Genomic DNA, 11,236 nt, shown 5'->3' with positions numbered 1-11,236 from the left:
TCCCAGAGGCAGAACGTGAGAAAAAGAGAGTATACGTGTGTGTGTGTGTGTTTGTGTGAGCAGGAATTCCAGGTCATTAGAAAAACACATTTCAGTTACCTAATGATCTAGTATTCCCAAATATGAAGTAACTTCCCAAGCCGTAAAGAAATATATAACCCTTCTAATTTCAGCATGACTCCTGTCATTGCATTGCTCCTCTTATTAGTCCAAGATATCAACCCTTTTTTCTTGTTCCTTATTCACTCTTAACCAAGCCTCTTTCATCATCTTTCACAATTTATCCCATACCCCAGGTCCCAGCTGCGGGAAAGGCTTATCCGGCACTTTGTCAGCTCAGAACTATAGAATACAGTAACAGCATATAGTTTTAGAGCATTTTGAGAGAGCCTACAGTGTTAGGTCAGAGCAGCTTGGTGAGCCAGGAGAAAATAAAGATAACAATCATCAGCTTCAGAAATCATTTCAGTTCTTTCATCTTTTGATAAATGACCAAATTAGGTTTCTCCAAATTTAGCATTGAGTTTGGCTTATACAGAAATAATGACAGAGTTCCCAGAGCACCTCTTTTTTCTCCTTTCCTCCCTCTCCACCACCTTTTCCATTTTTCAGGCTCTGTCCAGACTGTTAGATGAGGACCTGGAGCGTCCCCTTGTCTCTGAAGAGAGGGACCGTGAGCAAGATGGCATGATCCCAATAGGTGCTTTTGATCAGCAAGATGTGGAATTGCAGTGGACCCAAAACACCAGGGGCCAGCCTGACAGCATGTCTGTGGGCGATAGTGCTGTCCAGATGTTCTTCAATGATCTCCTTAGTTTACCCAGCAGACAACAAGGCAGAAGCAAAAAGGGCCTCTCTAGGGGCTGTTTTGGTGTCAGGCTGGACAGAATTGGGTCACTGAGTGGACTGGGATGCTAACTGCTTACCATGGTAAGAGAAAGCCAGAGGCAGATGGTCTATGTGTTCGTGTACAACTTCTATAAGTATGCAGAAGAGCATATTTAATTCAGCTTTAAGGAAATGGTGCTTTAAAATAACTTTTACCTCCATTGCAAACACAGTTTACTAATTTTACCCTTCTCAGAATTCACTGTCATCAGCTGTACACTTAAAACCTGTGAATGCAACATCTCTGCTTTACCTGCTTTCACCCCTTTCTCCAAGTCATCTGTATGCATTTCACCTTGTCACAGAAGCCAGATCAGAGAGGTTTTCACCAGCTCCCCGGGGATGCTTGTGTCCAAAGAAACTCTGAGCACAACAGTGGAGCTGAATCTGGCCCTAGAACAGTAAGAAATCAGCTCATTTCCATGCATGAAATCCTGTCCACTTCTCTTTCTTTTACTCAGTCCTCTGCTTTCTTGACAGGACTGACTTTGAGGTTTCAAAGGACCTGTTGCATTTCAGCGAGATGTTCAGCCCTTCTTCACATTGGTTCCACCAATCCATCTACTACCTGATGTACTGAGCAAATTGCACCCCACCCCTCCCCTGAATCACAATAGAATCCCCCATTGCTGTGCTGCCGATTTGTATCAGAGTAACAATTTGTCAACATCTATCTGAGATTTAATTACAGAAAACATTTGTACCGTTTGTGTACTGAATGTATAAATAAACAAGCCTCATTATGCCACAGATAATGAACTGTTTTCCATAATTTTGTGAACTTGCTTCAAGCTCTTACTGCGATTCTTTCATGAATCATTCCTGAAACAGTTCCCCAGTTTGCAGTTAAACATGATCTGTTAGAATTCAGGAGCTGCTTTCTGGGAGAAAGATATTACTATCCAAATGCAACAGGAACAAGACTGACATAGCCATTCACAAAAGTCATCAGAAAAAGAGATGCAAAGCTGCATCTGTATCTGAACACCACAATTTAAACTAACAGGGTGGCTGCCTCGTCTGACATCAGTAGAGAGCTGTTGCTTTGCATTTGGCTCTGCCATTGATAGACGAAAACAATTGTTTCTCATTAGTATATCTCATCTTGTCCAAAGAAACACGCTACCTTTTGAAGAAAGTTCAAGGGCACCTACACTTCCATAGGCAGATCCAAATAGTGCAAAGCATTTTTCCAACTGTAAAGTCAAGATTATACAAAAAGATGTACCTGACCAGTTCTGTTTTTCAAACAGATCAAGTATTTACTGATTCTTATGAACAAATCAGAGAACAGCTACTTGGCAAACCACCTGAGCCAAAGGAATTCTGTATGAAGGCTGGTTTGCCAAGATCACGACTGCTATCCCAATGCTGATGATTGTGGAACTCTGCAAGCAGCTCCAGGGAAATTGGGAGGCTGCTCACACAAGTGTCTACACTGACAGTCACAAGCCAAGACACAGCTGTTCACTTCCAGCCTTCCACTTGGAGTGGACAGATGGGCTACACAGTTGTACTCCTCCCATTTTCTTGCCCACGAGAGAGATGCTCCTGGAAGAAAATATTCTAGCAATAAACGTATTCCTAGCAGGACCCCTGAATGTAAATTGCAATGTGGAGCACAGACATCTATGCAAAGCAAGTTCACAAGCAACCCTCTAGCTGCACACGCCCTGGATCTCTGGCAGGGTAGCTCTTGTTGGGAAAGCCTGTTCACAGAGACGTTAGAGAGCCAGATTCTGGGCCTGCCCTAATTGCTTATACTCTGCCATTTGGTTCTGCTCCTTCTAACCACAATTCCCATAGAATGAAGGAGATTCTGGACTCAGAGGGCTATTCAGAGCCAAACCACAGAAAGCTCTGCTCTTCTCTCATGCTTTTTTCAATATACAGCTTCTACTCTGAAGCCACAGACTTGGTCTAGGAAGGGCATCAGTACAATGAGCTCATAAACAAATACTTCAACATGCTGGAGTTGACTAACAGAGACCAGAAAGCAGAGAATGATTTGTTAATGGAGACCCTCTCCCCTTGTACAGTCTACCAACAGCTCCTCTCTCTATTTTCTTGCAATCATTTACCCTTTCAATATCTCTTGCACATTGGGGAATTACCATTAACTCTACTTGTCTACAGCTATTCCATCCTCCAGAATCTTTCTCTCCTCAGCCCAGTAGTTACTAGGCTACAAACACAAATCCTGAGCAAAAAATTCAACAACGTATCCTGAAGATTTCTGCAGTTCACAACCTCTATTAGATATTATTCCGTTTGCTACTTACTCTAAGTTAACTTTGATAACAAAGCAACAGCAACAGTGAAAATGCCCTAAGCAGACACTCACTGGCAAGGAATTACACAGGCACCCCTGAATACAAGTTCTCCAACAATCAAATAGTCCATGTAATGAATTCATTATTCTCTGAGTTGCCTCTCCTAAGCTAAAAAACAAGAAAATGAAGCATTTCACCAGTCAGATGAAGGATTCAAGTAGGGAATGCAGGATGAAACAATAAATCAATTTTCAGCCTGATACACGTATCAATAAACAGGCTATACATCTTTTCAACCTAATGCCGCAGTCTAATCAGTGTGAACAGCTTTTCTGAGCGGAGCCCCACAGATGGCATAGTATTTCATAGGCAAATTCTCCTGGAGGTCTGGAGTTTTGCTGAGCTATACAGGTAACACTGTCCCTTGCTATAGCATCCATCATAAAAGAATTCTGCCCTGCACAAACACAAGCAAAGAGATCTCTGACTCATTATTTTAACTTAACACACCTTCATATAGCCAGAAAGAAATTTCCACTCCTTTTCCCCAACACACAACTTACTTACACCAAGAAGAAGTAGAAATGCTTGTGGAAACTTGGCAGGAAGCATCTAGCTTTCTTAGACAGAGCCCTTCTTCGGGTATGCTAGCCCAGGTGCAACCTATATGGTGAGAAGGTTAATCCATACAGCCCTGGATATCGTGGTGTCAGACAATGAAGAGCTGGAGACGCTGGGTGCTAATGGAAAGGTTACATCCTCCTTCCTAATAACCCTAGGTCTGATAGCTTCCTCCTGGCTCTCAGTAACATTAGGAGCGGGCATATTCTCGTAGGTGTGAAAGCTTCCTGATGTTGAAACGTTAACACTGACTACACTGAAAATCCAATGGAGGATAAGTGGTATTGGAGTTTATTTCCTGCACAACCTCAGCCTGTTTCCAAACTCAGCTACACTTACATAAACTGTGGGTCATTGACGTTACTTGCAGATAAAATAACAGAGGTCAGATGAGGTTGAAGACTGACATCCGAGCACCTGTGAAGAGAATCCTACAGAAGATGAATAAGAAACAGATAAGACCTCTAATTCCACAGAGGCCGAGCTCATAATGTGCCATCCCATCACCTGGCATTTGGTGTGAACATTTTAAAAAATGCCACTTGTCGGAAAGCGAGAACAATTTATTTCACATAAAAGGCTCCATAATTAGATCCCTAGGACTGAAGCCAGGTGTGTTTGTACTTTAGGCAATTTGCTGAGTTCCATTAGCATTTAAATAATCAAAGCTAACCTTTGAAGTTTGCATGCCAGTCAGATGGGGGAAGCTCATCTCTAGCTGTGTCACTAAGCAGCGGTGCCTGAATTTACAGACTAGGATTGCAGACGTCGTTGAGGAGAAAAGCCTGCAATAAAATTACTCCTATACAGAAAGATACATACAGATATCCTTGTCAAGTGTTTCTGCTTTTAGGGTACTGTTTATAAGTGATGTTAGGCAGCAATCAAGACCTGGTTTTATCCAAGACTCAAGTCTGCCTAATTTATTATTAGAGGGCTTGTTTCTCTCAGTCATCACACAGATTCTATACGCTCTCACTGCTTTGTCCCTTTCCACTCCCATCCATTTCTGCTACATACAAAATCCAGGATAACACACACCCTCACCTTAGCTACCTGCCTTTATTCTGGACCAGCATAACACTCCCATCTGGTGCGACCTTCCTCCATGCACATACAGTGCTTTTAAAACCCCCACCTCATTTCTCCACCAGATTCTTCATTGCTGTGATGCTTTAAATCAAACCACTTGCCAACTGTTAAGGCTACTGGATGCAGAGATGGTTGTTCCACACCAGCTGATGTTGCTGATTTGCTTCCAATCTAAGATAAATCATGTCAGCTGCAGAAGTACAAGAAAAGCAGGGAAGGAGATGTCAAAACATAAAGTTGTTGCTTGTTCATACAGCACCTGGCAGCAGTAAGTTGGTTCAAAACCCTCTGAACTCAGAGGAAAGGCTTTCTTTGCTTTGCTGAGCTTTAGGACAGTCTCTTATGAAATAAAGGCCTAAACAGAAATCATTGCATATCAAGAATCAGAGAGATTTATGATCATGCTGGCTAAGCAAACAAGGAGGGCAGAAGGCAGAGACTTAGTGCAATTGCTTTAGCATTACCCAGGTGGTGACTGGAAGGATCCTGCTGCTTTGCCCACTGGATATCATGGGTTCTGCCTTTCATTCTGTAAGGATCTAACAGCGTTAGCTTGATTTGCACCCCAGGACCAGTGGAAATTGTACTCATTTATAGTTGAAATGTCTCGTACCCAGGAGAGACACCAAAAGTTTTACTGAAAGTTAATAAGAAACTGCTATAAAGCTCTGAGGCAAAACAAGAGGAAGTTTCATATGAACAGGCTGCCTGTTACAGTTGCCAAATTGGTAATTCAGAGACTTACACCCAGGGAGTATAAATCCAAAGATCTACGACATTGCTGTCTTTGGGTAAGGCCTCTGGAATTTCTGGAAAGAACATCTTTTCCATAGGAATTTCTCAATTCAACGCAAGCTGTGGGGGACAGAACACACTATAATTTATGGGGAAGATGGTGGAATATGAGGATAGTATAGTGGCTGATTCATTGCTGTGGCCAGAGAGTAAGTAATGTTTATAGCAAAGTGGTCAGCTACACCATTGCTGAAGGCAGACTCGGGCCACTGAAAGGTTAGAGCCTCTTAGCTACAGGGAGAAGGGTTTGCCAACACTGTCAGTGGAAGGGAAGAACCATCATGTGGACTTAAAAGGAAGGAAAATCTCCTAAATCCAAATCTCAGGACATGGTCTGTTCACATAGCATAAAAATATGTATACAGAGAAGAAAAAACTGCTGGGGGCTGTTGCAGACAGAAGAAAATTTCCGATTCCCCCCCACTTCTCTCCCCTATGGAGAAGGACCTCTAGGATCATAAGTCCAACCATCAATGAAGAAGTAATGATCCATCTTCCATCCCCTTGGAGGTGAAATCAACCCCTTGCTTGAGTCAGCTCACAGCTCCTGTGTGCCTGCAGATGTCAGGCAGAGCAAATAGACAGAAAGTGCAAAGCCCTTTCACAGCATCAACTCCTACCTAACAGTGATGGAGAGTGGAGGGGGAGGAAATCGCTGGGAAAATGAGTGCTACCAGGAGGGCAGGAAATGACTCAGGGCAGTTCTCTCTCTCTAGAGGAGCTGCTGCACTCAGGGGACCCCCCTCTCCTGGAGGGTCACCTGTGGGGCCAGTTGTAACCAGTTCCCTCCTTGAAGCCGAGAGGCAGACTGCGGCATTCCAGCTCCTGCGGGGATCTGGTGAGAGGCAGCTGAGCTCCCTCTGGGCAGAGAGTGGGGATATAAGGAGAGGCATCAATAGGCAAAGCAGCGACACGGTGCCAAGCTGGGTTGGATAGGAACAGGACAGGAATAGGATAGGATGCAAGTCACAGGTCTCTGCTGCGGGGCCTTGCTGCTGCTGCTTGTCCTGCCATGGGCAGGAGCGCAGCCAGCTGGTGGCGAGCACAGCGCGGAGCTGCGGTCCCTGCAGGTACTAGGGCTGGGGTGGGTGGGGGCTCCTGGGGTGGTTACTTGTACCCATTGTATTCCCTGTGCCCCTGCTACAGCCACTGCTCCTTCCTTCTCCTTCCCTTCTCCAGGACCTACTGGAGGCACTGGAGCAGCTCCGGGAGGAGGAAGAAGAACCAGGCCTGGAGGACGCGGTGGTGGCTGGGGATGAGGATGACGGCTCTGAGTGGGAGCTCACTGGGGCAGAGGGTGGCCCGGGGGCTACCCCACTCCCAGCCCCCAGCCCTCCCCAACTGGCAGAGGGGCAGAGCCGGTGGAGGAGCCTCCTCTCCTCCTACAGACGGAGGCACTTCTCTGGCTGCTTCGGAATGAGGATGGAGAGGATCGGCACACAGACGGGGCTGGGATGCAACCAGTACAAAAACCGTAGGTGCCATGTTGGAGCCTGTAGGGCAGGAGAGCAGGGGAGGCCAGGGCAGCTGCGGAGAGTGGCCACTGGGCCTGGCTGACAGCAGGTCCCTGCCCTTCTTTCCCAGGTTTCTGGAGAAGAGGGAGAAGCTGAAGCCGGGACCGCTACCCAGCAGCTCTCTGCCCTCCTCTCCCAGGTTTCTGGAGAAGAGGGAGAAGCTGAAGCCCAGACCAGCTCCCAAGTGCTTCCTGCCTTCAAGCCAGTGTTCAGCAGCCAGCCAGCCAGGCTCCTCTCGGGGCCTCCGTAGGGCTGGGGTATGCAATAAACTTTTGTACAAAGCCTCCACTGCCTTTTGTGAGTGTTTTCTTTTACCACAGTGTAGCCTACAGTCAGAGGATACAGAAATCCCTCTGGAGCACTCCTCTCCCTCTGCCAGAGGGTTGCAGGAGCAGAAAGGATGGTGGTTGCATCCTTCCAGGACAATGATCAGTCCAGTGATGCTCCGTGCTGAACTGCCAGTCACCGATACCAGCTCTGGGACCGTGGCAGCGAGCTGGGATGCCTTTCCCAATGGGTTCACCGCTGTGAATCCTCTTGGAGCTGGGCAATAGTGGGCCCAGGGCTGGCAGGGAGGAATGGCCCCGTCCTTTTAACAGCCCTCGGGCAGCGGCGTTCAGGACCCGGGACAGACGCCAACACCCCATAACACCCCGTAACGCCCATAACACCCCGTAACGCCCACCTGCTCCCCCCTGGCTCCTCCAGCCCTGCTGGGCTCACCGCTTCTCTCCAGAATCACAAAATGACCCGAGTTGGAAGGGACCCCCAGGGCTCATCGAGTCCAGCTCTTGTCCCTGCAAAAGACAACTCCAGCATTCACATCATGGGTCTGAGGGCATTGGCTAAATGCTCCTGGAATATTGTCAGGGTGCCTTGACTGCTTCCATTTCCCTTCTGTTTCCCACGTTGATGGCCTCACCCCTTCATTTCCATCTTAATCTAACAGAATTGCGAGGCATGGAGAGCGCCCTCGTCACAGGGTTTAGTCACTGGGAGATGAAAGGCATCCAAATGCAACCTCTTCCTCAAAACAGGACTACAAAGGCTCTTTACAATCAGCACGCTCTCTAGCACTCCTCAACTGCCAAATAGTGATGGAATGGACATCACCGGAAGGATGTGCAGCGGGAAGGGGCATGGGGTAGGACAGATCTATCTGCAGAAGGAATGTGCACACCAGCCTCCAGGCTAACAGCTCTTAGCCTCACAGGGCTGCAAAACAAGATCTCCCCATCCTGCTGGGGAAGGTGCAATATCACCTTCAGCTGAGCTCTGTCCGTGTACCACCCTCCTCCTCGCAGGGACCCACATGTGGAGCTGCCAAAAGCACCCTCCATGTCCTCCCTCTCTGCTCTGAGTATCTGGTGCTGCTTTCTGATGGAGCCTCGTGTCCCTGCTCCTATCCCATACCCTGGGATGCTGGGGAAACGTGCTAATTTCCCAACCCAAGACCCAGGCACAGAACCAGCTGCCATGTTAAGACTCCCAGCAGAGTTCTGCTGGGCAAGTGGCAATGACTGGTTCTTGATTGTCCATTGCTGGGCTATAAAGCCTAAAGTTCATACTAATCCTGCCAGGTGAGGACACTGAGACAAGGAAATAAACAAGTGAAGCTTTACAGCTGCAACAACGAGCTGAGTTCTGACATTTTACACTGCATTTGTTTGGACAGGACTGTGGGATGGGTAGTAGTGAGCAGAATTTGGGTCTGAAAATACAATAGTTACCATGACGGTCAACCACATTACCCCATCTACATACTTCCATACCTAGTACATGGAACAGTGCACAGAAATCTCCTTGTCTTAAAAAAGAGTTGACAAGGCTGAAGTTAGGACCCTGCATCCCATTTATCTGCTGTGGAATACAGAAGATGGAAAAGGAAGAAATCAGTAAAAGAGGGGAGTATCTCTGGGTCCAGGTTGTTGAATGCAATCCTGGAATATTTGATTGTTTCACAGGGACAGGTCACTCAAAGCTACATATGTCACACCTGAGATTGATATTGTGTTCCTCGGTTTCTTCCCACTGGGTTTGTGCCCCGGGGGTGGCTTTACAGATGTGCTGAGCTCTCGGGCAAAACTCAGATCAGGCGACAGAAGGTTTTGCACAGACGGTACAAGAGAACACTTAGTGAGGAGGGTGGTGAAAGGAGAGAAACAAAAAAATATAAGAGTAACGGTTCCTAGTTATCTTAAATTGGACACAGTATTAATTAATATTTCTGGTTTATCTTTTCACACTTTCTCAGTTTACAAAATGAAGTCATGCCCTGGCACAAACATGTATGCACCAAAGAGCAGTGGTAAGAAAATATTTGTTACTGATTAGTGAATTATACAGACACCGCAGCATGGAGTGTTCATTAAAAAAAAACAATCGGGATCTTGGTTCTTTCATAAGTACAATTTGAGCAGCACGAAATGAAGAATGTGTTGGGACACAATAATACAAAACCCGAGTACCTCCGCGCACTGAAAAAAAGCAGGCAGTGGGGAAAAATAGGGAGTACTCCGATAATAAAGGACTTCAGAATACATGCAGCACTGGGCTGACTTCAGGCTGTATTAGGAAAAAGCAGCATTTGAGCTTGACTTCACAACCTTGAGAATGCCCTTTCTAGTATAATTTTGGTAGCTGATCATGTGGATCATGTGTGCACATGTTGGTACACAAACACCATGTAAAGACATCTAAGACATGAGAAAGATTTTATTGTTCTGTCATTATTTAGAAACTGTACCCAGGGATTCTTTCAAGAGCTATATTAATATTAAAAGTCAACAAATTATTACTAAGCTGACATAGTCAACTAGCTCATATATTCATTTTTGTTTCGATTTAGAATAACAATAAATGTTAGGAAAATGCAGGATAAGCAATATGCTTCATGAGTTACGAGCTTCGAACTCTCCTGTTCTGTGAAAAATATTATCTTTTAGTTGCATTCTATGCACAAAGTCAACGCTGCAAGAAGAGTTGGCAGCAAATCTGCATTTTCATAATTTCTCATTTAAACACAGGAAGTTTTTAGCCAATCTTGAAAACATCAGCTCTCAAAGAAAACAAATACTTTTTGTTCTTCATATATTAAACTAAACATTTCATTTTAATCCCTCCCAAAACACACATACATGCAAATTCATTCATTCTTCCTCAGGACCAGATTCTGACACCTTTGCTGAGTAACACCGAAAGCCGTCTCTCTAAAGCTCTTACTGAGCAAGTTGCTTTCTTGTACGGGAGTACAAGATTATTCCTGAATCTGACCATCTCTTCTTTAAATTTTATTAATGCAGGGTCAAGCCTTACCATTGATGTTTAAAGAAATCCCACTGATTGAAACGTTTAGTTGTTAATAAAGACTAGTGGTATTCAATGGTGCCGCAGTCAGTTGTTGTGGGGGGCAGAGGTACTTGGAGTCCCTGCGGAGTCTGTCTAGAAGTTATCGTCTGTACTGAGGTGCAGGTTGGGGGCACCTCTGTTATTGGCAAAGGGCAAATACAAAGTCTCAACAGCAAGAGGAAAAGAGAAGCGGCCCAAACGTGGGATTTTCAGCACACTCCACGGTATGCGGTGGCTGTGCATACTCCATATATAGAAGGAAAGGGTGCACAATACTCTAGGCATCCTAAAAGTAGATTTATCTTCAGTCTTCACTCTCCACCATACGCTCATATAAAAGTCTGATGTTTTCCCTGTAAAAGGTATTTTCCCTACAGAAAGCTTCTAATTCCATGGAGTTGGAGAAGTTTCAGGGTTGTTTCCCATCTCCATAAATCTGACTTCTTGAAAGAAAATCGCTAAGAATTTCCAACTGGACTATGTAATCACAGCGCCTGGTATCAAGAGGAGGGGGGTGACATGAAATCACTGACTTGTGACATACATTCCTCAGCAACAGCAGCTGCTGCCTAATGACAGCTAATAAAGGGAATCTTCCCTTGACAGAGCTGCATGCCTGCAATAGGACTGGAATGTGCCCCAGATAAATCCAGTGATAACCTAGGAAGCAGAGATCACACCCAAAGAGTATAAAAGACAAGCTTC

At 45.6% G+C, this 11,236-nt stretch overlaps 1 protein-coding gene across 1 annotated transcript; it reads left to right on the top strand.

Moving 5' to 3' along the window:
• Nucleotides 1-6,615: 6,615 nt before the first annotated feature.
• On the top strand, nt 6,616-7,385 carry LOC104060601 (natriuretic peptides A-like). Its single transcript, XM_009562410.2, has 3 exons — nt 6,616-6,739; nt 6,849-7,143; nt 7,254-7,385. The coding sequence occupies exons 1-3, from the start codon at nt 6,629-6,631 to the stop codon at nt 7,277-7,279; spliced, it is 432 nt and encodes a 143-aa protein (XP_009560705.2). The 5' UTR covers nt 6,616-6,628; the 3' UTR covers nt 7,280-7,385.
• Nucleotides 7,386-11,236: the final 3,851 nt, after the last annotated feature.

The sequence above is a fragment of the Cuculus canorus genome, chromosome 21 (genome assembly GCF_017976375.1).
Source record: "Cuculus canorus isolate bCucCan1 chromosome 21, bCucCan1.pri, whole genome shotgun sequence".
NCBI classification, from domain to species: domain Eukaryota; kingdom Metazoa; phylum Chordata; class Aves; order Cuculiformes; family Cuculidae; genus Cuculus; species Cuculus canorus.
Note: the sequence above shows the minus strand (reverse complement) of the source record. Positions and strands in the feature narration are given on the sequence as shown.

What these genes read in the sequence shown, in the direction of transcription:
- LOC104060601 (XM_009562410.2), top strand. Translation starts at nt 6,629, where the DNA reads ATGCAAGTCACAGGTCTCTGCTGCGGGGCCTTGCTGCTGCTGCTTGTC. An exon ending in CGGAGCTGCGGTCCCTGCAG is followed by an intron (nt 6,740 to 6,848) that starts GTACTAGGGCTG and finishes TCCCTTCTCCAG; the next exon opens with GACCTACTGGAGGCACTGGA. An exon ending in ATGCAACCAGTACAAAAACC is followed by an intron (nt 7,144 to 7,253) that starts GTAGGTGCCATG and finishes CTTCTTTCCCAG; the next exon opens with GTTTCTGGAGAAGAGGGAGA.